The sequence below is a fragment of the Schizophyllum commune genome (assembly GCF_000143185.2).
Source record: "Schizophyllum commune H4-8 unplaced genomic scaffold SCHCOscaffold_5, whole genome shotgun sequence".
Lineage (NCBI taxonomy): Eukaryota > Fungi > Basidiomycota > Agaricomycetes > Agaricales > Schizophyllaceae > Schizophyllum > Schizophyllum commune.
Genome location: NW_026089542.1, coordinates 1,869,183 through 1,896,341, shown reverse-complemented (window position 1 = coordinate 1,896,341; position 27,159 = coordinate 1,869,183). Strand labels below are relative to the sequence as shown.

The following is a 27,159-nucleotide window of genomic DNA, read 5'->3' as shown; positions in this document are numbered from 1 at the left end:
GAACATCGGGATTCGGGCCGATTGGCCGGCCCGCTCATCCGACGCGTTCGGCAGCGCTCACCCTTGTCTTCCACCTCCATCACGTCGCCGGCCGCCCTCCTCCGCTACACCACCCATCACGTCCCCGTCCCCGCTATCGCTCTGTCCCCTATCATCATCTACGCGACGCTCGCCCCGCCCGCCCCGCTGCCGCCAGCGCCATCATCCGACCACGTCAATTTTCCCTCAGTGGCGATGCAGACCAGGAGGCCGCGAACACGCCCTGTAACGCAACTTTTAAAGTCGTGCTCGAAGGATAGGAACGTATACAGGTGCGTGGCTATGCCCTACGCGCCCTGCCAGCACTAACAAATTTTCTTGGCCTTTACCTATCAACCTCGCACCACCCCACACACGATGCGCGTCCCCTCGCCGAGGGGCTCCCATCACCCTCTGCGCCCTTCCGACCTCTCTGTTCCCGCCTCCGACGTTCGCAGCCGCGCTCTGTGCCCGCCCCGTCCGCTTGAGTCCCCACCGCACTGGCGAATTCGCGGCTCAGGGCTGGGTGCGGGGCGCAATGTGCGACGTCAAGGGACGCGTGGGGGCTTGCGGTGGATACGGGGGGCTGCCGCGCGGGGGCCGAACACGTGAATATGCAGCATACAGCTGCTGTGGGACTGCCGTTGGTCGCAGAGCTGCGCGTCCCCTCCACCTCCCACCCTCGAGCACGCTACGCAGTCGCTGCCAACGTGGTTTGCGACGCGTACGCGTGACACGTATCGCGTCGGTCTCGCGATGTGCAGGTTTCCGCGCGCGGCTTCGTGTTGCAATCCTCCCGACCTCCCCCGAGTTGCTACGTGCCCGCCACGGACGTGTCCTTTGACACGGAAGGGCGCACGAAGCTCGGGGGCTATCCCCCTACCCTTCTTTCCGCCCGCGCGCCATTCTCCTCCCCTCGCCGCTGCCGCCGCATACGGCTATCTCGCGCTCACCCAATGCGTCGTCCAAATCATGAACATCAGCACGCGTTACCTGCGCACCCCATGATCTCCTCCCTCATGACACGCCCTTGTGTTCGTGCTAGCCCTCCTCGGAGGACCGCGTGGCGTGGGGCTCGTCGGCAAAAATTTCTCGTCGGCTCTTCGTTTTGATTTCACACATATCGCTGTATATACGCGCCTTCATCTGGTACATAATCACAATCTGTATTGGACAGCAGCAGCAGCAGCGACGGCGGCGCGCGAGGCGCCGTCAGCCCGTCTTTCGGGTGTGGCTGTGCGAGCGCGAGGGGCGGCACATCAGCAGCGATGCGCGCGCATCAATTTGGGCAGCGGCGCGAGGCGCGCGTCGCGTGTCGCGTGCGGCGGGAAACCCCGACTAGTGTTGCCGACGGGCTGGGCTGCCCCACCGGGTGGGGCGGGGCGGGCTCGAGCCCACCTTCCTAAAAAAGCAGGCGGGTCGCAGCCCAACCCGGTGACCACCGCCACGCGAGTGATCCAGTACCACCGGCCGGTTGATGCGCTTCGGAAGGCGCTTTGGGTCACGCATCCACGGTCTTACAGCCACCCATAAGTTGAATTATTCGACTGCACCCCGTCGTTCACCTCCCGCTGCCCTCCGCCGCGCTGCTCTCCCTCGTCAAGTACTTATTCTAGATTATTCGACGCTTTTCGGGCCCTGACCGTTGCGATGTGGCGCGCGGATTGCTGTGACAATGGCAACGCGCTCGCCCTAGACAAGCTACAATATATATATTGCATGACAAGTGCCTGTAATATGCGAGTGAACATGGCCTTCTCATCTAACATCCCTTGGGACAGACTCTGCCAGTGTGCTGACCCCTACCATTGTACTTGCATGAACCGCGGTGTTCCTCGAGATGGCCGCAGTCAGCAGGTACAGCAATCACTCTATCACCCCAACCTCGACTACACTGCGCAGCGCGCGCATCTACCCCTCGACTCGTCGTCAACGTCGGGCTTCTCGGTGCCCGACCTTTATCATTCAGGAGTTTATTCGACAAACACGTCGGCATCCCCATTCCCTCCGAACATGCCATCTGCCACTGCAGGCTCTTCCTCGGCACCACCGCTTCAGCGGGTCCCATTTGGTGACCGGACCTGGGCATATGTAAACTCAGGCGAGTCGCTCTACCCTCCTCCTCACTCGCTCCCACCTCCTTCACACAACCATGCCTCGACGTACCCGCCACCTTCCACATATTCCTCCCAAACTGCTCCTCCATCCTCGCAGGCCCCTACGAACATCATCCCTCCCTCTGATCCTTCCGCTCAGGCCCATGGGACAGCCGCCGCCGGACAGCGCTCCCGTCATTCGGGCTCGACTCGACAGACGAAGGCAAACAAGCGCCGCGCCCCTGCCTCGTCGAGAAGTAACAAGCGGCGCAAGAGCGACTCCGGCGCGGCCACCGTCGACGCCAGCGTAGGCGGGTACGGGGTACCAGGCGTTGGTCCCTCTGCGCCGACTCCCGTGAAGCAGCCTGACGCGCCGCCTGTCGTCTTCAAGCCGACAAAGCGCTTCGAGGATGCGCTCCGTCGTCACCGAGACCCGTCGCGCTATAACGGCGCGGACGACGTGTGGTTCTTTGTGCGCGGGAAGACAGCGGACGGCGCTTTCGCCCCGCGCGCCCGCGCGCGTCCGACGAACAAGGAGATATACCCGGGCTTATGTTGTGTCTTCTGCGAGTGCGTCGCTTTTCTGCATCCGTATCGTTCTCTCTTTTGCTGATTTCTTCTCAGGCATACGTGGCAGAACACAGCGAACAATCGCAAGACGATACGGAAGCATATGCGGAAGGTCCATGGCGATCGGTGGAAGAGGGAGGTGGTGATGAGGGGGCTGAAGGGGAGTACGAGGCTGGGGGCAGAGCTGCTCAGCGCGGAGGAGCGCGTCTTCAATCTCAAGCGCTTCTATGAGCTTCTAACTGATTGGATTGTTCACGACGACATGGTACGTTCCTTATATTGCTTTCCTTCACCCTCGGTGCTCACTTCCTCACAGTCCATCAACATCATCGAGTCGAGATATTTACGCAAGCTACTGGCCTTCCTTGGCCTGGGGAACATCACGGAAAAGGACATCCCCCACCGCACGAAGCTGACAGAGCTGATCTTCGCCCGCTTCCGCGAGAAGTGCGAGATTATGGCCGATGATTTGCGTGTACGTATCTCCTGCTAGCCCATTGTAATTCTTCATTTTTACTGACCACTCTGCAGAACGCGACGGGCCGTATCTCCTTCACGATGGACATTTGGTCGCGCGGCAATCTCCAGCCGTATATGGCCGTCACGGCGCACTACATGACGCGGGACGACACCAACACAGACGTTATGCGATCCGTCTTGATCGCCTTCCGCTACCTCCCCAGCAACCACACCGGCGCTCACATTGCTGAGAACTTCATCAGTATCATTCAGGATTACAATATCTGGCACAAGGTAAGTACCGTGTCATATATTCCCGCGTTTCCTGCACAATACTGATTACCACCAAGTTCGGCCAGCTCACGATGGACAATGCAAGCAACAACGATACGGGGATGGTGGAGATCGCCAAGGCCTTCTGCAAGAAGGGCATAGTGGTGACGGCTGAGGGAAACCGTATACGGTACGTTTTCGATCCTCATAATTTCGTATCTTCTATTGTCTTACTAGCATTGTATTAGGTGCTTTCCCCATGTCGTGAATATCGCTGTCAAGGGCGGTCTCAAGGTTCTGTCCATCAAGCTTCCATCGCCATCGCCCGCCTCGCATACGGCTGCACCAGCAAACGCAAGCACTGCGCCCTCCGATCGTAGCTTATCGAGCACTGGCTTGGCCCCCTGTAACTCCTCCGGCCCACCTGACTCTGACGTGTTGCCTTCCGGCGGCGGCGATGACGAAGACAACGACGACGACTGGGACACCCCGCCTTTGCCGTCAGAGCTTCTATCTGACCTCGACTACCTCTATGCGCTGCGTACAGATGTCGTTGCTGCCGCGCGCGCTATCGTTGTTGCCCTGCGGGCTTCTGGACTGCGTCGCGAAGACCTTTCTGAAGTCATACGTATTGGGAACCTCGAGAAGGTGTGGCGGGATGAGCGCGGCAATTTTGTCGCTCTACCCGATGTCACGCTTTTGCGCGATGTAGATACACGGTGGTCATCGACTTTTCTAATGATCAACCGACTCCTTGTCCTCTATGAGGTACGCATTTTACGCTTGTCAATCCATGCTTCACGGTCTCTAACGCGCTGTAAAGGCTGTCGCGCACATCCTCGCATCGGAGAAGTATAATAGCACGCTCGGGCATCTCGCTCTCTCGGAGAAGCAGCTGGAGGCCCTCGACGACGTTCGCAAGTTCTTGGGAGCGCTGCACCTCGCGCAGCAGCTTGTATCTTCGCAGCGGACACCCACACTATGCCATGTACTCCCCGTCTACGCCAAGCTCATCAAGATCCTCTCTGGCGTGAAGGCCGTCTGCCCCAAGATCAGCCACGGAATCCAGGCCTCCATTGACAAGTTGAAGGAGTATATGGGCAAGGCCAAGCATAACAGAGCCTATGCTCTTGCTATGAGTATGTAATTTCTTCTCCGTGTTGTCGCTTGCCACTAACACCTTCTCCTAGTCATCAATCCCTTCTTCAAGTTCAAGTGGCTCGAAGAGCACGCGCCTGACGAGGTTGAGGACCATCGCGCGGCCCTTCGTGAAGCTGTGAGCTCTTTATGTGCCGACTTGCTCCTTTGCTTTTACTTACGAGCTTATCTCTCAGATGTTGGAATATCGCAAAGCGGACCGCAAACAAGAGAAAGAACGCCGTGCGGAAGCTCAAGCAGACAGCACACCACCTATGTCCTCAGCCCCCCGATGTGTCCAGCCCCGCCCCTTGGGCCAACACGCTTCCGCACCCGCTCACGCCCTAGCTTCGGGGTTCAGCCTTCTCGACTCCTACCTCGATTCTATACGCCAACCCCAGCGCTCCGCCTCTGTCCCCGCCCCTTCCCCCGCCCCGGAGCATGCTACCGACAGCGCTTTGTCGACAGGTCCCGACACGGAGCACCCGGTCCAACCACTGACTGAGGAGCAACGTCGGCAGATCGAGCTTGAGATCGAGCGGCAGGAGCTCGAGGAGGATCTTGCCTTGATCGACAACGAGATCCGGAGCTGGGAAGGAAAAGAAGTACTCTCAGAGGACGGACCAGATGCGGTCGGTTTCGATCTCATTTGCTTCTGGCAGGTGCGTCTGTCTCCGATGTACAGGTGACACGGGTTCTGATGATTTTTCAGCTCAATAAAGGCCGCTGGCCGTACTTGTACCGCATCGCGCTGGATATCATGCCTATACAGGCGTCTGCCGTCCCTTGTGAACGAGTATTTTCATCGAGCAAGGAGACGGACACGACACGACGAGCTAACCTCGAGCCGAATCTCATGGAGGCCTTGCAGATTTTGAAGTTTTACCTTCACGAAGAGAACCTCAACACGATTCTCAGGGACCCGGTACGCAACGCGACGGAGGCTGAATGCGACCTGGGCTTGCCGACCGATGTGAGCCCAGCAGATTCCAGTTCGAACTCGGGCATGGTAGAGGAGCAGGCAGAGGAGGAACTTGTGGAAATTTCGGACTCAGACTCAACAGAGGAGGAGGGTAGTTGTGATGAGCATGATTTAGATATTATAGCTAATGTATCTCATTAATTACCAGCGAACCGCGGAGCACAAGCACTGTGTAGCGCCGTCGCGCAAAGTCGAACATCAGGCAATGCGTGACCTCGGCAGGTGCCGATCATCCGACCGCCGACACGAGCGTCCGAGAATTTGAAATTAGGGGTGGGTTAGCCCGGGTCCGAACCCAACCCAACCCCGTTCTAGCATTTTGATGGTATCGGACCCGCCCCACGCCCAACCTCGACCGTCGGCAACACTAACCCCGACCGGCAAAGTCGGGGGGGCTGCCTACCGCATTGGGCGCGAGCCGGAGGCTGCCCGGCGACCTGGCCGGGGCCTGTGGCTGTGCCGATAACACATTCGCAACTTTTGCAATAGGCCCGCGGACAGTTATCAGCATCTTTTGCAAAAGACCTACCTGCACAGGTGCGATCACGCCCATGGGAACGAGCCGACGGTTGCCGTCGACAATGAAGGCCCAACTGTTTGAGATTGATTTGCCGATTGGTACCGAACGAGGGAAGTCTTTCTTATTACGAGGGACCTCATAGAAGGTACTCCAGACGGTATCCTGGCGTGGTTCAGCTCAATATGCATAGGAACGCTGATGAAGCACTACCTCTGTCGGTCCAAACGCGTCAATGACTCTCTTGACAGCCAAGCGGTATGCCTCAGCGACATCCTCCACCTCGACCACATCGCCACCTGTTATGATAAGGTCAAGCTGCGTGAGGAAGCGCGGCGACGACCGGACAAATTGCGAAAAGAGCGCCGCGGTCATGTACGCTATCTCAATCTTCTGTTCCTCCGCGAATGTCGCCAGAGCTTTTGAGTTCAGAAGCGTCATCTTGTCCAAGGTGACCAAGGTCCCGCCGTTGGATAGCGTAGAGAAGATCTCGAACGTCAATGCATCGAAGGACAGGGCGGACAGATGAGCAACCCTTTGACCAGGTTGGATATCCGTGATGTTGGTGTTGCGAACGAGACGCACGATGCCTCTATGCTCAACCTGTTCGAAGATCAGTGCAATGCTAAACGGGTGCAGTCAATGCTCACCATGACGCCTTTCGGACGGCCGGTGCTACCGGAGGTGAACATGATGTACGCGAGACTTCGAGGGTGGACAGGCAGACGCGAATGGTGTCCATGCAACTTCCGGATCCCTGAGGCGAGCAACCGATTGGGCTGCAGGAAGTCATTGATATCCAGTACGGTGCACCCTTCGACATCGAGCTCGGGTAAGTTTTGCGACGTGCATTGGAGCAGAAGCTTAGGTCCTGTATTGTCCTCGAGTAGATCACGCAGACGAGCGGTTGGTAGGGCAGGGTCCAGGGGCACATACGCTAATCCAGCCTTGAGGACTATCGTGGCCAAATTAGTATATCGATACATCGATAGACACTTTTACTGACCTCCGTACATGGCAGCGACATTCAGAGCGGATCTCTGGGAGAAGATGCCGACCGTACTTTCAGCGACTTGCGAGGGTAGATACTCCAAGACAAGCTCGGCAATGCCCTCGGAGGCCGCGTCGATCTGTTGATAGGTGTAGCTTCCCGTACCATCGACGACTGCAACGTGCGAAGGATACTCGGTCACCATCTCATGGAATAGATCGACGACGGTCATGTCCTGCGGGTAATCCGTACGATTGGGTGACAAGAGTCCGCGCTCTCGCAGACCTTGAGGCGCGTCGCAGAACACAAGGTCAGCGACGGGTATGTCGAGATGAGCGAGAGCGCTGTTGAGGAGGTCCAGGAACGCCGACGTGAAATTCTTTGCCCACGCTTCTGAGTACAGTCCAAGGTTGTATAACAAGTGGCCCTCATAGGTGTTGTCGCTGGCGCGTTTGTAGATGTGCAGTTCGAGATCCATCCGGGTTGTTGGTCGAGGGTCTGACGCCGTTGTCTCAACGCTGGGGAAGACGTCCCAGGAGTCATAGTTGAAAGAATGTACGGCGAATATAACTTGAACGACAGGATTGCGAGAGAGGTCGCGGGCCGGGTGCAATGAGTCGACGATCCTGTCGAATGACACATCTGCGTGTTCGAACGCTTTCGTGACGACTTCACGTGTGCCCTGTGCCAGACCAGCAAATGTGGTGGTGTCGTCGACGAGTATACGAAGGGCCTGCAAGATCAACGTCAAAGAGAGAACATAGTCATGATGCCCGTCGCAATACCTGCGTATCCACGAAAAAGCCCTACATGGTCGTGTTAGATAACCTACATAAAAAAGGTGAAGAAGCACTCACTATGAGTCCCTCTATTTCTTTGCGAGATCGGTTGCCATTGAGTGTACCTATGAGAGCGTCCGGTACGCCCGTCATGCGGTAGTGCAATATTCTGAAGACAGCAAGCAGTGTCATGAATGGGGTCGTGCCCAACGTCTTGCACGTCTCTTCTAGACGGATCGAAGTCGAGGTACTGATATTGAACTTCTGAAGACCAGCCTCATAACCAAGGACTCGCGGGCGAGCGTAATCCGGAGGGAACTCAGCGGGTACACTACCACCTAATTCTTGCTTCCAAAACTCCTGCTGTCGCTGCTGCTCTGCTTGTTGAGCAGGCTCGTGCAGCCACGCAGCATAGTCGCGATACTGATTCAAATTTAGAGCGGAAAAGCAAAGTCACCTTAAATGAACGTACCTGGATAGGCAGAGACGGAAGGGAATGCGACGTTCCAATCAGTGCGCATGAGTACAGCTCGGCGAGTTCACGTTTGATGATGTCCAGAGAGAAGCCGTCGTATACGATATGATGCAAGGTTAACGACAGTACATGTTCGTCGTCGCGCAAGGCGAAGAGATGGATTCTGAAGGGAATATCAAAGGCTAGATTGAAGGCCTTATCGTTCTCGAGCTTCAGAGCGCCCGCGAGAGCCGCCTCGGGATCTGGCATCTGACGGAACGATGTGTAGGAGAGAGGCAGTGGGTCGAAGTCCAAGACTTTCATAGCTGGAGAGCCGTCCACGATAGGAAACGTGCTGCGCAAAGCTTCGTGTCGTTGCCGGAGATCGTTGAATGCTTGCTGGAGGGCGTCGAAGTTCACATTTCCCCGCAACCGAAGCGGCACGTTGATGTACCACCAATTATTCCCTGGGTTGAGCTGATCAAGGAACATGAGGCGTGCTTGGGATGCAGATAAAGGCGCGAAGTCCCCTGGGGAAAGCCTGCTTATCGGACCCTGCGCCGAGGAACTTGATCCTTGTCTAGTTGAAAGTTCTATCCCAAGTTTGCGCGCCGACGGAAGGTTGAAGAGGTCCCGCACGCCAACCTGCAGGTTCAAGATGCGTCGAAGACGAGACACGACTTTCGTAGCCAACAACGAGTGACCGCCTACGTCAAAGAAACTGGGACTAAGTCAGCCTGGTGGTGCACTTCACATACTGCAGGACTTCTCTCACCTAGCATCCACGCTGATGTTCCCCTGCCCAAGCACGTCCTCGAAGACACCAAGTATGCGACGCTCTATGTGGGGAACCTGGCCCGAGACCCTATCCTGGTACTCTCGAGTCACGCTCGCACGTACATATTTTCTTTCGCTCGTCTTTCACGTATATTGTAGATTAGATTAGATACTTCGCAGGCCGCAAGGCGGCCTGCCGCATTGGGAATAATCATCATCTTCACTCTTACCATCGTCTGCAGCTCAACTTAGCCTCCTCGGAGAGAGGCTCTGAGCAGCAGGCACCGGAAGGGTTGCCTCCCGCCTCGTCGTAGAGTTATACTCCGACGCGGGCACTCAATTATTTGATCTCACGCGCGCGCGTCGTAACACGCGCACTACACGCTAGCCGAGCGCTCCCGCGCGCCCGACTGTCGCCAACGGGCGACCACTTCGCGCTCACTCCTACCCGCTCGACTGGTGAGATCCCCACTCGCGGGCCCAGAGCTCCCGCAAAGTGGACACTGTGGGATCCCAGTCGAGTATTCCATTGTCTACGCTCTCGCGCGATCGGGCGCGTGTTCGACTTCCGACACTCGCCGACTCGCACGCCTGCTCTCGCGCCATTGAGGCGGTCATCTAACTCGCCTCTGCTCGCGCGAGCTCTTTCTCTATCATACACTGTCTGGAGAGTAACGTCGGTTCGCGGTTACCGCGAGCGGGCTAGAGGGGTTGGTCTGGTGGTACACCAGGTGGATCCCTCGACTCTTATCTTCACACAACATCTCCTCTTCCTCAACGCTTCGCTCTATTGCGCATTTTACGGAAGAGGCACGTACTCGACGAGAGAGGTTGGTGCAGCGGTTACCGCGAGCCGCCGAACGTGGGTGAGGTGGATACCACCGAACCGGCGTTCAACTCTCGCCAAGAGACGACCTCTTTGCATTCACGAGTGCAGCTTTGTCTCCTGCTGTCTCGCCTCCTCTGTCCCCAAGATACTTGCACTTGGCGAGTGACGGCTGGCTAGCGGCTTCCGCGAACCGCCTGAACATCTGCTAGCGGTTTCCGCGAACAGTTGTTCAACTCTCGTCGAGTTGCTTGCACACTACATCATGTCCAGGGACAGCTCGCATCGGACTGCCCGTGCCGCAAGTCTGCGCGCGAGACGCCAGCAGATCCTCAACCACTTCGAGTACAACCTATATGAACGACGAGATTTCTCGACACCTGTAGGCTACCCGGACACGCTTCGGGAAACGCTGCGAGCTCTCATGCGAGGGGACCTCTTGTCCGAGCTCAACGTCGACGGATGTACATCCGCGGGGAGTGGCCGTCACTACTGCTTTCGCGCGGAGTTTCAGTCACTGGTCTCTGGCTTGGTTCGCACCCTGCAGGCAATGCTTGATGACCTTGTGGTGGCCGCAGCGGATGATATGGACGACCCCCCACCGGCTTGGCGGTTCGAGGGCCCAAATGGCTTTCTGGTGAATCAATTCTTTGGTCCCAAGTCTCTCTCGGGCGCTTCCGTAGCCTGCGGTTATCTGGTCATGCGATGCTCCATGGCGATCCGTACATACAGAGAATATCGTGGCCGGATAATGGAGAAGTTATCATCGAGACGCGTCTCGACTCCAGGGCCTGAAAGCCAGTTCATGAGCTCCTCCAATGACCATGGGCCTGTCAAGAAGCCTACGTTGGACGGGGATACCTTTTGCGCTCCTAGAGGGATCAATGAACATGGCTTTTCGCGTGGCAAGAACGAAAGGGCGGACTGCACCTCGAGTCATAAGTCTTCATCACACTTGCATGACACCAAATTCCAGGGCTCGCGCGACACGGTGTCTTTCTCGCCTCGAAACAATGGATTGGACACGAAAGCGGAGGATCTTTGCCTGCATTCGGCGGCCCCTCGTCAAGCGTCGGCTCAAGACGACCGCATGCGCGCGAAGGCTGGGGGGCAGCCTGCCCCGGTCTCATCTGTAAAAGACGTCAAGTCCCGGGGCTCACACAACTCGGGGAAGTTCTCACCTCAAGATAGCAGATTGGAATTGCAAGTGGATGATGCTCGCGCGCACTCGGAGGCGCATCCTCATGCTTTAGCTCGAGGCGACCGCTTGCGCGCGAACGCTGGGGGCCAGACCGCGTTGGACTTATCTGGAAGAGACGTCAACTTCCTAGACTCGCGCATCATGGAGAAACTCTTGCCTCAACATGAGGGACTGGATGCGAAATCCGAAGATTCTGACCTGCGCTCGAGGGCCCATCGTCAAGGTTTGGCTCAAGGCGACCACGGGCGGGCGAACGTTGAGGGGCAGACTGCGCTGGTCTCGTCTGGAAAAGACGGCAGCTCCCGAGGCTCGCGCGACACGGGGAAACTCCCACCTCAAGACACTGGACCAGATGCAAAATCGAAAGATCTTGACCCGCGCTCTCGCCCGGGGAAGCCCTCTCGAATGCGAGCGGATGATCTGTATCAAGTCGTCGCCAGGGACCATGTCCAGCTGCGAAGTGACGAAGGCGTCGCCTGCAGACCTTCGGCAGATGCGCGCGACTCGACAAGTGTCGCGCTGCCCCGCCGATCTCGCGAGAAGCCGACAAGCCCGAGCTCTTCGAGTGGTACTCCCACTATGGTCAGGCCGCACGTAGGAATCAGCTCGCATAGCTCGCACGACACGCCAGAGAACTCACCTCAACGCGCCGAACACGCTTGTGATAATCCCGCGCAGTTTTCGGACTCGGAGGGTGGGTGCCGCGCGCTGCGAGCCAGTCCCGACAGCTTCTCGCCATCGCCCTCCTCCGCGACTCGCATCCATGCAGCTCGCGAGCCACCCGACAAGGCGACCTTGAACAGCTCCAGCCTGCCCACTTCCCATCGTTCGCCCTCTTCTAGGGTCCCGTCAGCCGCTCCTCTCCTAAGGTCATGTCGCCAGTCAACGTCTGGAAGCGGTCCGGATAGCGCGGATTGGCGAACGCGCGGGCAGCCTGCAACTTTGTCGCTGCGGGAGGCCGGCACCCTGAATGCCGGCTTGCGAAGCAAGAGCATCGCCAAGCGCGATCGTGGTGAGAACCCCGTGCAGTTCCTGGACTCGGATGGCCACTGCCACCCTCCGCGAGCAAGCGCTGGCGGCCTCTCGCCATCGCCCGCCACCGCGCTGCGCCGCCAAGCCACTTGCGAGCCGCCCGACAAAACGAACTCGAACGACTCGAGCTTACGCAGCGGCCAGTCCACTTCGCGTCCGCGCTCTGCTACTGTCCCATCCGCCGCTCCTCCATTTCGGTCGTCTTATCCGTCAACGTCCGAAAGCGGTCCTGACAGCGCAGATTGGCGAGCGCACGGGTGGTTGAAGGCCTCGTCACGGCAGGAGGTCGGCGCCGTCGAGGCTGACTCGCGAGACAAAAGCATCAGCAAGTGCGAGAAAGACTCGCCTCACGGAAGTCCTCACCGCTCACACTGGGAGGCGTCAAGTCAAGCTCCCGCTCAAGACCGCCCGCAAGTGTACGCTGGGGGGCAGGTGCTAGCCTCGTCTCAACGAGACGACAGACCCGAAAGCTCGCACGACGCGGGGAGGTGCTCACCGCAGAGCACCGGATCGGATACCATCACGACAGTTCCGGACGACTCGGATTGTACTCCCGCTATGGTCGAGCCGCTCTCAGGAATAAGCTCGTGTAGCTCTCGCAAAATTCGGGAATGCTCACCTCAAAGCGCCGAACGCGACTGTGATCAGGAGAACACCGCACAGTCTCCGGACTCGGACGGTCAGTGCCGCGCTCCGCAAGCAGGCGCTCACAGCCTCCTGCCATCGCCATGCTCAGCGCCTCGCAGCCGGGCAGCTCGCGCGACGACCGACGAGATGGCCTCAAACGGCTCGGGCCCGCACCATTTTGCTACTGTCCCGTCCACTGCTCCTCTCCTTCCGTTATCTAGCGGGCCTCCGAGCAAAAGCGACTCCGACAAGACGGACTGGCGAGCACGGGAGCAGCCAACGGTCTCATCGCTACACGACGCTAGCACTCTGGGTGAAGGTGAGCAGACGGCGGGATCCCCATGTGAAGGCATCAATCCGCGCATTGTGCTGGGCAAGAAAGGGCACTCACCTCGGCTCGAGGTCGCGGACTCCGCAGCGGAGGGCGTATCTGGCCTTCAATCTCACGCCTCTGAGCGCCATCAGGCCTCTGAGCTGCAGAACGACGGCGGGAGCGGCCTGAAGCGCGTGCGTCTTCGGGGGAGAATGGCGATTTCGGTCTGCGAGGACATAAGATCTTTTGACGCTCGCGACGTTGAGGAAGGCTCACCTCGAATAGCCAAATCGGATACGACTGGCGGGAACCCTCGCCGCACGCCCTGGGAGGCGTCTAGTCAAGCCTCCGCTCAAGACTGTCCGCGCGTGTACGCTGGGGGGCAGGTGTTGGCCTCATCTCGACGAGATGGCAAACCCGAAAGCTTGCGCGATGCGGGGAAGTGCTTACCGCAGGGTGCTGAATCAGATGCCGCCGCGACAGTCCCAGACCCTTCGGTCCGTATCCATGCTACGGGCAAGCGGCGCACAGAGATCAGGTCGCGTAGCTCTCGCGACGCACCCGAACACTCACCTCAAAGCAGCCAACGAGATTGTAGCAAGAGCCGCACACATTTTCAGGACTCAAGCGGCCAATGGTTCGTTCCGCAACCAGGCGCTTACGGCCTCTCGTCATTGCTGCCCACCGCGCGGCGCATTCCTGCAGCGCGTGAGCCATCCAACAAGACCTCGGATCGCTCGAGCCTGGTTAGCTGTCAGCCCGCTTCGCACTCGCGCTCTCATACCGTTCCGCCCGAGTCCGCCGCTCCTCTCCTTCTGTCGTCTCATCGGTCAATGGCCAGAAGCGGTCCTGATAGTGCAGATCGGCGGGCACGGGGGTGTCGAGTCACCCTCAAGTTGCCGCTGCGCGAGATTGACGCTCTCGATTTTGCTCAGCAAATTGCAAGCTCACCTCGCAAATGCATGAATTTGTGGAGGGCGGAGAACGGAAAAGGGCTCTCGCATCGACCAAATGTCGCGGACACAGCACCGCCAAGCGCATCTCGCCTCCGCCTTCTTACTCGTGAGCACGGATGGGTCCCTAAGCCCCTAGAGCACGGTGCGAGCGACTGGAAGCGCGTGAATGCAGGGGGACAGACGGTGGCCTCGTCCTGCAAGGGCGTCGAGACCCTGGTAGCACACGAAGAGAAGGAGCTCTCACCGAGGAACGACCAAAACGGGGTTGACAGTGTCGAAGAGCTGCTGCGTGCCTCGTCGCTCGGCCAAGTCGAGTTTTCGGACGCCTCGGACAAGGACTGCAGTCCATTCCCAGACGCGACTCTGCGACCTGTAGGGATGGTTGGCCTGACAAACGTAGACAGCGGCACAGGCTACGCACTGAGATGCCGTAGCGATCCCGGGAGACTGACGCGCATCGCATCTTCAGGAGGTGCCCATCTCTCGGATGTCTGCGATGCTCAAGCAGCCTCGCCCTTGCCCACTCGCATGCATTCCCGAAAAGTAGAGGTGCACGCCCAGCGCGCAAATACAAGTTTCCGCCCGTGTGGCGCGAGTGGAGGAGCGCTCAGTGCCAACCAGGAATCGCCAGCCCGACCTGTGAATGGCGCACAACTCCTCGATGTTCGCGTCCTATCGTACTCGGCGCCGCTCATCAAGCACTCGTTCGCGTACGCCGGCGAGATTATTCATAACCCTGAGGCGAGCATGGATCAACGATGCCGCCAGCTCTCCAGGCCGAAGAGAACGTACCTTCTCAGTCTACGGAGGGTGACACGCGCGCCAATTCGTGCGGGGATGGAGACTGGGGGGCCGACTAGTTGCAGCTGCTGGTTTGACCGTCCGTTTCTCCGGCCTAGTGGCGCATGCAAGCTATTGTGCATCGACTCGTCCAGAACGACGCGAGGCAACTCACCTCAAGCTCTTGTCCAAGATCCCCTTGCGATGGAGCTGCTCGCGGAGCCAGTGGAAGCACTTTCCCAGCCGTATCCACCGTTTCTCGTAGCGAATCAGCACTGTTTGGCTGTCGGTCAAGACTTTCCAGCCGTGCTTGTACACAGAATTCGGCAAATTCCCCTCCGCGCGCAGGCCACGACGGATGTTCTGCAATTGCGCCCCGCCCCAGAAGAGCTGTTGATATCTCACCGCTATCCATCCAGAACCTCGCACTCGGAGTACCTGAGGGCTGGTTGCCGCTGGACATTCTTCATGGCCTTTCCGCACAATTACGACGCTGGGGGGCTGAGGAATCAAGAGAGCCGAGCGAGAATCAACACGTCTCGCACACATCAGGACCACGGCAGGAAGGACGCGCCTTGCAGTATCTGGGCAAGCTACCTGATTCCGGTATCTCAGCCCGGCGACGCCGATGATACCGAGCGCCAGCTTCACGCCTCCCTCTATCACTCTTCGCAGCGCCGCTTTCCATGCGCGCGATCGGCGCCAGTACCTTCCGCCCGCCCCAGCCGCCGACTCCGCTCTCAAACATATCGCCTATACTTGACTCAGCTCAGCTCGCTTCTCTCCGTGTTCGTGTTTGATGTGCCATCGTCTACGCCTTTCCCGGCTCGCTCGCGAACGCTAATCAATGGGGTTTACATTCGCAGCACACCCCCGGATCCCCGAGTGCGCACTGCGAATGGGGGGGCCCAGGGGGAGGTACTCCCCTCTGTACGCGAGGAAGATATGACGAGCGTCACAGCGTTGGCGCTATGGCCAGCGGGACACGGCCACTTACCCGATGGAGGTGCGCCACGCTCAGAGAACCTAAAGGTCCTGCTAGCGGCTATGCCTGGGGTGCGTAGAAGACGACGGCCGAGGGTAAGGAGAGGCCGTCGGCAGCGAGCGAAGCGATGGAAAGGACTTGCGAAGATCAGCGTCAGCACGGAAGAGCCAAGTCAGCGGCATATCTCCGGCAGAGCGCAGCGAAGACGAGCTGCCGCCTTCAAAGGACAATACGACATGGCAGCCGGAAACCCGCATAGCAGGCAGGGTGTTAGAGGCGGCACACGCCGGCAGCATGATCAGTTGGCTCTACCCAAGGACGCGCGCGCACACCCCGCACTCCCTCACACTCATGACATGACGTTCGCGGAGACACGACATAGACGACGAAAAGGGGGAAATTTTCCTTTTCCTTTTTTTCTCTCATCCCGCCGAGTCCTTGATGCTGCTTACGACCTGATGGCTTGCGGTGTACTCACGCACCTCGAGAGTGGGGGGCTTTGTGGGGAACCTGGCCCGAGACCCTATCCTGGTACTCTCGAGTCACGCTCGCACGTACATATTTTCTTTCGCTCGTCTTTCACGTATATTGTAGATTAGATTAGATACTTCGCAGGCCGCAAGGCGGCCTGCCGCATTGGGAATAATCATCATCTTCACTCTTACCATCGTCTGCAGCTCAACTTAGCCTCCTCGGAGAGAGGCTCTGAGCAGCAGGCACCGGAAGGGTTGCCTCCCGCCTCGTCGTAGAGTTATACTCCGACGCGGGCACTCAATTATTTGATCTCACGCGCGCGCGTCGTAACACGCGCACTACACGCTAGCCGAGCGCTCCCGCGCGCCCGACTGTCGCCAACGGGCGACCACTTCGCGCTCACTCCTACCCGCTCGACTGGTGAGATCCCCACTCGCGGGCCCAGAGCTCCCGCACTCTAGATCGGTTGAAGGATCGACATGTGCCACTTGCACCCGCAAGTCATCCTTGCCCGAGATCATAGCCAGGAGGCCACGTTTATCGACTTTACCATTGACGGTGACCGGGAATTGGCGTATGACTTCGAATGGCGAGGGTATCATGTAACTCGGCAGCTTTGAGCGGAGATAGTCCTTCAGGTCGGCAAGGTCGATGGATTGCTTGAGAATGGCATTGGCAGGATCGTTGGTTGAACCACAAGGCCACGAAGATGGCTCAGGAAAGCGGTATAGCCCTTGGGCCGCCTCGGCTCCTGTGAAGACAGCGTCGAAACTCCCGCGATTATCATGATTGGCCCAACTACACTGGACTCCCAATCCGCGCTCCTTCGCGAGGGCATGCATCGCCGAAGGAGTCCAAGATATGCCATCGTCTTGAGTCTCCTTGAGCATCGCATTTGGCACATTCTTCAGTGCGAGAGTTCCACGAGGAGGAAGAGCGGCGAGTCGGGCGTCCAATACGCTCACGTCCCAGGCGAGCTCGTCGATGTTGTACCATTGTTCAGGACCGAGATCAAGAACGGGCAGGTCGGACGCGTTGAAATGAAGCACGACTTGATATCTATATTGGCTTAGTTCATTCATCGCAGTCATCCTCTTCGGTATGATCTGAACATGGGATATAGCGTCGCAAGTTCTCTGCAGGTCGAAGAAGAACGCAGGATGGACGAGGAGTTCCGTGTGAGCATCGGCTAATAATCGAGTGCGACGTTTCAATCGGTCCGCGGATATGTTTGCGCCTTCGCTGCGTAATTGGTGGGCCGCATATGATGTGAAGAAAGAGTCGCCAAGAGCCAAACTACGGATGTCGCCCAAGAACATGCGAGACGGTCTGCCGTTGCACAGGTCGATTGCGCTTCTAATCGTGCTCGCGAGGTACTCGCCGCTCGGGAAGTACTGCGCGACGGAGTTGATGATGAATAAGTCCGGACAGACAGTCACCCATTTCGCGATGTCGGTCGCAGCCCCGATTCAAACTTTCACGCGGTTGGCAAGATCGCCCTTGTTCGACACCGCACGATTGACGAATCACACGGCAGTCTGGGAAGGGTCGACTCCAGTGTAGGTCGTAAAGCGGTCTTGGAGATTGAAGAGGATCATTCCGCTGCCCGTGCCGATCTCGACGACGTTGTCAATCTTGCCGGAGTCGACGATAGTGCGGACGGTGTCCTCGAGCCATTCGCTCATCTCCGAATGAGGAATCTCTTTGCCGTCGAGCATGCTCGTCCATCCTACGAAGTCATGGCCGATATCAGCAGCAGCGACATCTTGCACCGCAGCATAAGTATCGCTGTCGAATATCTGAGCCCATCCGTCAACCTTATCGTCCTCAGTAAGCTGCGACGCCTCCTCGGCGGAGCGAGGAACAATGAAGGCAACAATGGCCTTGTCCACATTTTCGCGTTCGAGCAAAGTCGTAGTCGCGGTTTGCACCGAGGGATGCTGCCGTATGGCATGCTCTATCTCGCCTTCGAATCGGGTCAGCTGGGGCCGTACACCGAGCAAACCTCCTAACGCTTACCCAGCTCGATGCGCTGACCCCTGAGCTTGATTTGGTTGTCGCTTCGGCCCATGAATTCGATTTGTCCATCGGCCGTCCTCCAACGCGCTCTGTCGCCAGTTCGGTATAGACGGAGTGGCGAACCTGTAGGTTGCGCGATGACGAAGGCTCGCCGAGTCTGCTCCTCATCTCCGTACCCTCTGGCAAGGCCGTCGCCACCCAAGTAGAGGTCGCCGACTGCGCCGACCGGTAGCAAGCGGAGTTGTGCGTCTAGTATGAAGGCCGTTGTGTTCGAAAGAGGTCTGCCAATTGGGACGATGCTATTGAATCTTTCGCCTCTGGCAAGTCGATATACGGTGGCATATCTAGGAACATGTCAGCGACTTGACGAAGACATCGTCAACTTCTTACGTTGTGCTCTCCGTCGGGCCATAAACGTGGGCAACACAGCCCCGTATCATCTCGCTCATGGCGGTCAAATCGTGTGGGTCGCATGTCTCGCCACCAGTAGCCAGGATCTCAAGGTTCTTGATGATCGATGGTGTTTCGTGCAGGCACTTCGCCGCCAATGCCGTCGTCAAGAACGCAACATCTACGCCATGCACCTTGAAAGCTTCTTTGAGAAGATCGAAGTCGAGTACGATCATCCTGGAGCCTGATCAGCATGCGAAGAAGGGCCTGCAGTGACGGGTACACTGACTTGTCGAAGCAGACCACAGTCCCGCCGTTCAGCAACGGCGCCCATATCTCCCAAGTCGAGGAGTCGAAGGCCGTGTTGGATATGTGAGCCCAGACCTGACCCCGACGAGGTTCTACAACAGACTGAGAGTACGCAAGTCGTGCAATCGACCTCTGTTCGATGAGGACGGCTTTGGGTTTACCTGTAGAGCCGCTTGTGTACCTACGAGAGCGTGAGACAATGCCAATGGAAACGGCTACAAGCCACGTACATTGCATAAGCCAGGTTTCGACCATTGATATTGACAACAGACGCCTCAGCCAACACCTGTGCAGGTAGGTCTTTTGCAAAAGATGCTGATAACTGTCCGCGGGCCTATTGCAAAAGTTGCGAATGTGTTATCGGCACAGCCACAGGCCCCGGCCAGGTCGCCGGGCAGCCTCCGGCTCGCGCCCAATGCGGTAGGCAGCCCCCCCGACTTTGCCGGTCGGGGTTTCCCGCCGCACGCGACACGCGACGCGCGCCTCGCGCCGCTGCCCAAATTGATGCGCGCGCATCGCTGCTGATGTGCCGCCCCTCGCGCTCGCACAGCCACACCCGAAAGACGGGCTGACGGCGCCTCGCGCGCCGCCGTCGCTGCTGCTGCTGCTGTCCAATACAGATTGTGATTATGTACCAGATGAAGGCGCGTATATACAGCGATATGTGTGAAATCAAAACGAAGAGCCGACGAGAAATTTTTGCCGACGAGCCCCACGCCACGCGGTCCTCCGAGGAGGGCTAGCACGAACACAAGGGCGTGTCATGAGGGAGGAGATCATGGGGTGCGCAGGTAACGCGTGCTGATGTTCATGATTTGGACGACGCATTGGGTGAGCGCGAGATAGCCGTATGCGGCGGCAGCGGCGAGGGGAGGAGAATGGCGCGCGGGCGGAAAGAAGGGTAGGGGGATAGCCCCCGAGCTTCGTGCGCCCTTCCGTGTCAAAGGACACGTCCGTGGCGGGCACGTAGCAACTCGGGGGAGGTCGGGAGGATTGCAACACGAAGCCGCGCGCGGAAACCTGCACATCGCGAGACCGACGCGATACGTGTCACGCGTACGCGTCGCAAACCACGTTGGCAGCGACTGCGTAGCGTGCTCGAGGGTGGGAGGTGGAGGGGACGCGCAGCTCTGCGACCAACGGCAGTCCCACAGCAGCTGTATGCTGCATATTCACGTGTTCGGCCCCCGCGCGGCAGCCCCCCGTATCCACCGCAAGCCCCCACGCGTCCCTTGACGTCGCACATTGCGCCCCGCACCCAGCCCTGAGCCGCGAATTCGCCAGTGCGGTGGGGACTCAAGCGGACGGGGCGGGCACAGAGCGCGGCTGCGAATGTCGGAGGCGGGAACAGAGAGGTCGGAAGGGCGCAGAGGGTGATGGGAGCCCCTCGGCGAGGGGACGCGCATCGTGTGTGGGGTGGTGCGAGGTTGATAGGTAAAGGCCAAGAAAATTTGTTAGTGCTGGCAGGGCGCGTAGGGCATAGCCACGCACCTGTATACGTTCCTATCCTTCGAGCACGACTTTAAAAGTTGCGTTACAGGGCGTGTTCGCGGCCTCCTGGTCTGCATCGCCACTGAGGGAAAATTGACGTGGTCGGATGATGGCGCTGGCGGCAGCGGGGCGGGCGGGGCGAGCGTCGCGTAGATGATGATAGGGGACAGAGCGATAGCGGGGACGGGGACGTGATGGGTGGTGTAGCGGAGGAGGGCGGCCGGCGACGTGATGGAGGTGGAAGACAAGGGTGAGCGCTGCCGAACGCGTCGGATGAGCGGGCCGGCCAATCGGCCCGAATCCCGATGTTCGTTCTCGTCGTCTTCGACGACCTCGGATGGAGGCCGAGGGACTCCGATCTGTAGATATAACATACTTAATATTACTGTACATACAGTAGATCTCATCTACCGAGTTTGGTGAGTATATGACGAGGCGTTTGGTCAAAATAAACCCCTCACGCATCCGACAGGTGATCTAGATGCCGTCGTTGCCTTCAACGGCTTCGGATGCAGGCCGAAGGTCAGTGAGCAGAAGGAAAAGCCTAGTTGTCGGTAGTATACTACATGAAGTATAGACTGACGAATTTCGGATACTTCATGTAGCTTGTAGCTTGCTGAAGTCGCGTCCGACCCTCAAGGTGCTTAGGTGCAGAATCTTGAATTCATCAGCCATCCACTCATCAAACACCTTCTCGCCCATTCCTAATTCATTTCTGCTCGGATTGGCCTCAAAAAAGCTTTGTATCGTAGATGTAAGACGCTAATGGCTTGTGACACAGTCTTCTTAATATATCCAGTGCCAGATAAATTGCAGAACGACGGACACTCCGTTCGGGGCTAAAAATCTGAATGTTTCGTGGATTGAGGACTCTTTTATGCATAGACTTATGTTGAAACTTCGTGTGAATACTCTATATGTACTTCCCCAAGCTTCCATGAGCTTAATTCATACCCCAGAGCTTTCGCGCATGTTCCCGGGGTCGTTTTCGACGACGACGACCGCTCTCGGACGCCCGGACCGGCATCCGGGCGGTCCCTAGACACAATCTTGCGGACCCGAACTACGCGACTCCTACCGCCACCCTCCTCGCGCCACTGTACCCTACGAAATGCCCTCGCTCCCTCCCTCTCTCATCACACATATAATCCCTTATTGACGGTCTTCAATACCCTCGCCTTGCCCGCGTCAAAAACCATCATATATGCCTGTATCTCGACTGTGTATGATGCCTCAAGACCTCCGCTGCGAGAGCTCCGCGACACCGCGCAGGGAATGCTATAGGTGTGTGTACAAGTACATTATGAGGTTCTATACTGACTTTCTATCTATGCGGCCGCGCGTTCACGTCCCCGCAATAGCCTGCCCGAGCCCCGATCGGCTACGCAGCAACCCGTCCCTACCACCATCTCGCCCCCTCCCACCATCATCTTGCCCCCTCCCCATATGCCCTCGCGTCGCGTCGCTCTAAGAAGCGACAATAAGCCCCTCGTCCCCTCGGCTACTCCTCACTGCGCACGATGCGAGCACGAGGCACGTGCCTCCCTGGCTATCTCGCCAATCGTCTTGCGCCACCTACACGATGACAATGGGCGCGTGCCGCGGTCCTCCCGCTCTCCCTTCTCAGCACCTTCGCGCGCGAACTGGGGAGAAGTCGGGGCCCGCCTCACACGGCCTCACGACGCGCTGCGCAGCCTACACGACGCGATGCGCCGTAGTATCAAGCCGCAGTTTTGCCTACCGCCCCCCCTCCCCTTTGCGCATACTATAGCGCTTGACGCGCATGCCAAGCTCCTTCATTACCCCCTCCCCCTCTTACCCCCTTCACGCTACGCGCTGCCGAAAACTTTCTGGCGGCGGGTTCTTCATATACAATCTATGCCCTCGTTGCGCCTCGGTGTTTTTTATGAGCTCCATAATATATCTTTTTCTTGTATCTAACACGCGCGAGGAGTGAGGATGCAGCGACGGTGCTTGTCGCGATGCCGCCCTGTCGACGGCACAGCCACTGCAGCGCAGGCGGCGCATCAACAGCTGCGCCGTGCGCATCAATTTGGGCGGCGGCGCGAGGCGCGCGTCGCGCATCGCGTGCGGCGGGAAACCCCGACCGGCAAAGTAGGGGGGGCTGCCTACCGCATCGGGCGCGAGCCGGAGGCTGCCCGGCGACCTGGCCGGGGCCTGTGGCTGTGCCGATAACACATTCGCAACTTTTGCAATAGGTCCGCGGACAGTTATCGGCATCTTTTGCAAAAGTCTTACTTGCACAGCTGCAGCCAAGTCTTGTGCGCTAGTGTCCGAGAGAACAGCGTGGACGTCGACGAAGTCGTGGCCCATTCCGGTCGTATCGAGCTCGGCTAGGCTAGCGTCGTGATATACGACGGAGTGGCGAGGTATATCGTTGAGGAGAGTGACCAGCCGGTTGCGGGGCAATTGAGGATCAAGCGGGAGATAGGCCAGCCCGGCCTTGAGGATGCCGATGATCGCGGCGATATAGTGCACAGAGCGTGCACATAGCAGTCCTACGAAGGTCTCTGGAGCAAGTCTGAGGGATAGCAAATGCCTTGCCACACGGTCTGATAACGCGTTCAGCTCCTTGTACGATACCACACGGGTTGCATCCTTGACGGCGACGCAATCTGCATGAGCCAAGGCCGACATGCGGAACAGCTCTCCCAAGCCCTTGTCACTCGGGTACGGACACGATGTATCATCTAGCAGGCCGAACTGCACAAGCGAGTTCACGACATCCGGGAAGACGAACTCTTCGAGGGCCATATCGGCGCCGACCGATTTCTCCTCCGCTTCGATAGCCTGCCGAAGGATAGCCTTGAACTGCTCGGATAGGCGCGCCGCCGATGCAGGAGTGTAAAGGTCGCGACTATACAGAAGACGCCCATCGTATCCTTCGCCGTTCCGCATCTTGACGAAGTGAAACTCCAGATCGAACCTAGTGACCGGCTCGACGTTGACCTGCTGCACTTCGAGCGCGCTCCCTTCGTCGTCTCCGAGATGCGAGTCTTCCTCTGGGTGCACCGCGATCATGACTTGCACAATGGGATTGCGCGACAGGTCACGAGCGGGCTGCAGCTCATGTACGACGCGCTCGAACGCGATATCCTGTGCCTCGTAGGCTGCCGCCGCAGTCGTCCGGACATTCTCGCAAAGCTGACGGAACGACATCTTTCCCTCCAGTGGTATGCGCATGGACTGTGTATTGACGAAGAACCCTACGACGCCCTCCAGTTCCATCCGGTTGCGATTGGCGATTGGATTGCCCAAGGTCGCGTCCTCGACGCCCGTCAAGCGATAGTGAAGTGTGCGCAGGGCGGACAGCAAGACAATGAACGGCGTGGAGTTCATAGAGGCCGCGAACCGCTCGAGCGCTGTTGCGTCCTCGCCGAGAATGTCGATGCGCTCAAGCCCCGCGCGGGCGGACAAAGCGGAAGGCCGCACAAAGTCGGTCGGGAACTCGGCGGGAACGCTTCCTTGCAGTGTATCGACCCAGTACTTCAGCTGCTCTTCCTGCCGAACGCTCTGATCGGGTTGACGCTGCCAGGCGGCATAGTCCATATACGTGATGGGGAGGTCCGGAAGGTTCGCAGGAAGGCCTGTATGATACGCGGCGTACAGCTGCCCAAGCTCGCGCTGTATGACCCTGTCCGACCATGCGTCCGTCGAAAGATGATGCAGAGCCATCCATAGGACATGCGTATCCGGCCCGAGTCGATAGAGTTTGAACCGAAGGGGGAGGTCTTTGTGAAGGTCGAGTGATGCGTCATTGTCGGCTTGTAGCATCTTCCGTAAGGTATCGTCCGGCTTCGCGTCGAGGGTAAGGTCAACAACGAGTAATTCCTGTTCGTCGCAAGCATGGATGCGCTGGACGATAACGCCGTGATTATCCTCGTATGTCACCCTCAGCATCTCATGTCGCTGGCGTAGACGATGGAAGGCTGCGCGAAGAGCTTGTATGTCCAAGGTGCCGCCGATACGTAGAACGTGCGGAATGATGTAGCCAGTCTGTCCGGGGTGCAGAAGGTCCAAGAAGTACAGACGCTCTTGGGCGTAGGAGAGTGTGTATGAGTCTTGCGCTCTGAGGCGTTCGATAGGCTGGTAACTGATGGCGATGGCCGGGGTCACATTCGACTCCTTGCAGTCTTGGTCTTGCAGAGACTCGACGAGTTGAGCAAGAGCGCCGGCTGTCGGGGCATCAAAGAGCGCTCGAACAGTTAGCCGGTCGTCGACGCCGAGCGCTTTGCGTATCCGCGAGATTACCTGCGTCGCGAGCAAGCTATGTCCGCCAAGGTGGAAGAAGCTACGGAAGCGTTAGGCAAAGCTGCCTGCAGGACACGGAAAGGTGTCAACGTACCTGTTGTCCGCGCGCACTTGCTTGCGCTGCAGCACTTCCTTGAAGATCTCGATCATGATCTCCTCCACCGCAGATGTGCTTTCATCGCCCCCGACCGTCGTACTGCCGTCTGCGTCGCGCGCATAGTCGACGAGGTGCGTCCACGAGGTGAGCGCCTTGCGATCGATCTTGCCGGTGATGGTTTGCGGGAACTGCGACAGGGGAACGATGAAGGACGGGATCATGAAGGAGGGCAGTATCGCGGACACGGCGTCTTTCAACTTCCTCTCGAACTCGATGGAGTCGCCAACATCTGCCCAGACGTCGGTGGGAGATTGCTCTGCGCCGGCAAGGTCTCCGGCTTTATTGACCTTCGCGTCGAACTTCGGTACGACGAAAGAGACAAGGAGAGCAGCGCCTTGAGGATCATGCTGAATGACGGTGACGGCGTCGAGTATCTCGATGCTCTTGCGAAGTGCATGATCGACGCCGGCTGCAAGTCAGGGTCAGCTACAGCGAGAGAGAACGATGAGACGCACGGACCCAGATCGACACGCTGCCCCCGGATGTTGACCTCCGTATCATTGCGTCCCATATACTCCAGCTGTCCTGTCGCGCAGAGCCAGCGAGCCTGGTCGCTGCTGCGGAAGAAGCGCCGCCTATCCTCCGGGGAGGGCGTCAAGCCCCATGCCTTAGAGATCTTGGACGCCGGATAGAATGCTTCGTTCAGACGCTCCTCCGTGTAGCCACGCGCCAGCACCTCCGAAGCGATGTACATGGTCCCGATCATGCCTGGCGGTACTAAGCGCTGGTGGGAATCCAGGACGTACATGCCCATGTTCGACCACGGCCGGCCAACGGGGACGGACTTGAGCCTCCGGTATGCGCCAGGCAAGCCGTCCGACTCGACTTCAGAGGCATCCGGGATCGGGACGGCGAAGCCGGACGTGAAGTGTGTTTCCGACGAGCCGTACGAGTTCACGAGGTGACCCTTGAACGACTTGCGTGCCGTGCGTACGTCGTCGATGGTCGCGATGTCGCCAGAGAGCACGATCATGCTGACGTTCGTCAGAGCCTCGGGATGCTCGCGACAGAGGGCCGCAACTAACGCAGGGACCATGAAACCGACGTTGACATTGCGACGTATGAATGTCGCCGACAGCAGCGGAAGGTCGATGACACGCTCGTGCGGGATGGGCAGGCTGCTGGCGCCGTTCAAGAGAGGAGTGAACATTTCGACGTGCGCGAACGACCATGCATTGTTGGATAGGTTCGTCCACACCTGTCCAGGCTCCGGTCGGGTAACAGGCGTTCGAGGGATGATGTCCGTAGGAGAGGGAGACGCAAAGAAGGCCGACTTGGCGACGCGTGCAATGGTGTGGTGATTGATCATTAGCCCTTTGGGCCTTCCCGTTGAACCCGACGTATAGCTGAAGGCAGGTCAGAGTAGGGTGAGCAGCGATGAGAGTGCTACATACCAGTAGAAAGCCAGAGTCAACCCTCCTGCGCGACCGCGTAGTTCAGCTCCAGGCCACGAGCCTTTCAAGACATCGGACAACTCGTAGAGGGGATATCCCATGTCAGCGAACGGAGCCGTGTTCGTGTTCCCAGGAGATATGATCGGTATGCAAGGTTGCTGAAGGCGCCTGTCCTCCAGGATGGTCTCCACACGCGACCGAGGGGTACGAGGATCGAGCGGAAGTATCGCCAGTCCTGCCTTCAAAACGCCTAATACGACTATAGGGTAGTGGATAGAGTTTTCGGACCAAACGGCGATGGCATGTTGGCCATCACTCGCGTCGAGTGTGTGCAGGAGGGAGAGGGCCCATTTGGCCACCATGTTAGATTGCGCATCCAGCTCCGCATATGTGATCTTCTGTTCACTATTGTCGGAAATGAGAGCTACCAACTGGGCATATTGAGTAGCCGTATTGTGGAATAGGTCGCCAATCCCCGTGTCCTTGGGATACGGGAGCTCGGGGAAGGACACCGCCCCGAGCCGATCGAGTAGCGCATGCGCCGACGGAAAGTGCAGATCGGCTACGGTATGGCTGGCATTCCAATTGTTGATGACATCGCCAACAGAGACCCAGATTGAATGGGCGGTTGCAGCGTCATAGATGTCGGGATCGTAGTAGAGACATGCAGGGCCAGCACTCTCCACGCGCGAGATTTGGAGGCCTGAATTGATTGCCTTGTTGAAGATGAGCTTTACTTCTCGTATGAAGTGATAATACAACGCACTATGAGCGATGGGCTCTCCGATGCAGGGGTTATGTCTTCTAGACGCGTCCCTGGTTCGACGCAAGAGATAATGTCCTGTCCGAGGAAGCGAAACTTCGCGGTCTCCGCGAGAGT

General features: G+C 58.2%; 5 protein-coding genes across 5 annotated transcripts; 3 read left to right on the top strand and 2 right to left on the bottom strand.

Moving 5' to 3' along the window:
• Positions 1 to 3,039: 3,039 nt before the first annotated feature.
• SCHCODRAFT_02448247 (uncharacterized protein) lies at positions 3,040 to 3,317 on the top strand (the record flags this gene model as incomplete). Its single annotated transcript, XM_003037998.1, has 2 exons — positions 3,040 to 3,159; positions 3,216 to 3,317. Coding segments are annotated over 2 exons (222 nt in total), but the record flags the coding sequence as incomplete, so codon positions are not given.
• A 342-nt stretch (positions 3,318 to 3,659) lies between these two features.
• On the top strand, positions 3,660 to 4,563 carry SCHCODRAFT_01078947 (uncharacterized protein; the record flags this gene model as incomplete). Its single annotated transcript, XM_050340983.1, has 3 exons — positions 3,660 to 3,710; positions 3,924 to 4,184; positions 4,240 to 4,563. Coding segments are annotated over 3 exons (636 nt in total), but the record flags the coding sequence as incomplete, so codon positions are not given.
• Positions 4,564 to 5,313: 750 nt separating this feature from the next.
• SCHCODRAFT_02500333 (uncharacterized protein) lies at positions 5,314 to 5,676 on the top strand (the record flags this gene model as incomplete). The annotated part of the gene is made up of 2 exons (XM_003037997.2): positions 5,314 to 5,545; positions 5,579 to 5,676. 2 exons carry the CDS (start codon positions 5,314 to 5,316, stop codon positions 5,674 to 5,676), a joined length of 330 nt encoding a protein of 109 aa, XP_003038043.2.
• A 556-nt stretch (positions 5,677 to 6,232) lies between these two features.
• On the bottom strand, positions 6,233 to 18,892 carry SCHCODRAFT_02666870 (AMP-binding-domain-containing protein; the record flags this gene model as incomplete). Its single annotated transcript, XM_003036642.2, has 11 exons — positions 6,233 to 6,655; positions 6,703 to 7,007; positions 7,059 to 7,776; positions 7,829 to 7,849; positions 7,901 to 8,245; positions 8,295 to 9,003; positions 11,546 to 11,599; positions 16,704 to 16,879; positions 18,011 to 18,213; positions 18,267 to 18,515; positions 18,694 to 18,892. 11 exons carry the CDS (start codon positions 18,890 to 18,892, stop codon positions 6,233 to 6,235), a joined length of 3,402 nt encoding a protein of 1,133 aa, XP_003036688.2.
• On the bottom strand, positions 18,653 to 25,633 carry SCHCODRAFT_01166049 (AMP-binding-domain-containing protein; the record flags this gene model as incomplete). The annotated part of the gene is made up of 6 exons (XM_003036641.1): positions 18,653 to 18,893; positions 18,946 to 19,146; positions 19,196 to 19,239; positions 22,761 to 24,768; positions 24,823 to 25,294; positions 25,345 to 25,633. 6 exons carry the CDS (start codon positions 25,631 to 25,633, stop codon positions 18,653 to 18,655), a joined length of 3,255 nt encoding a protein of 1,084 aa, XP_003036687.1.
• Positions 25,634 to 27,159: the final 1,526 nt, after the last annotated feature.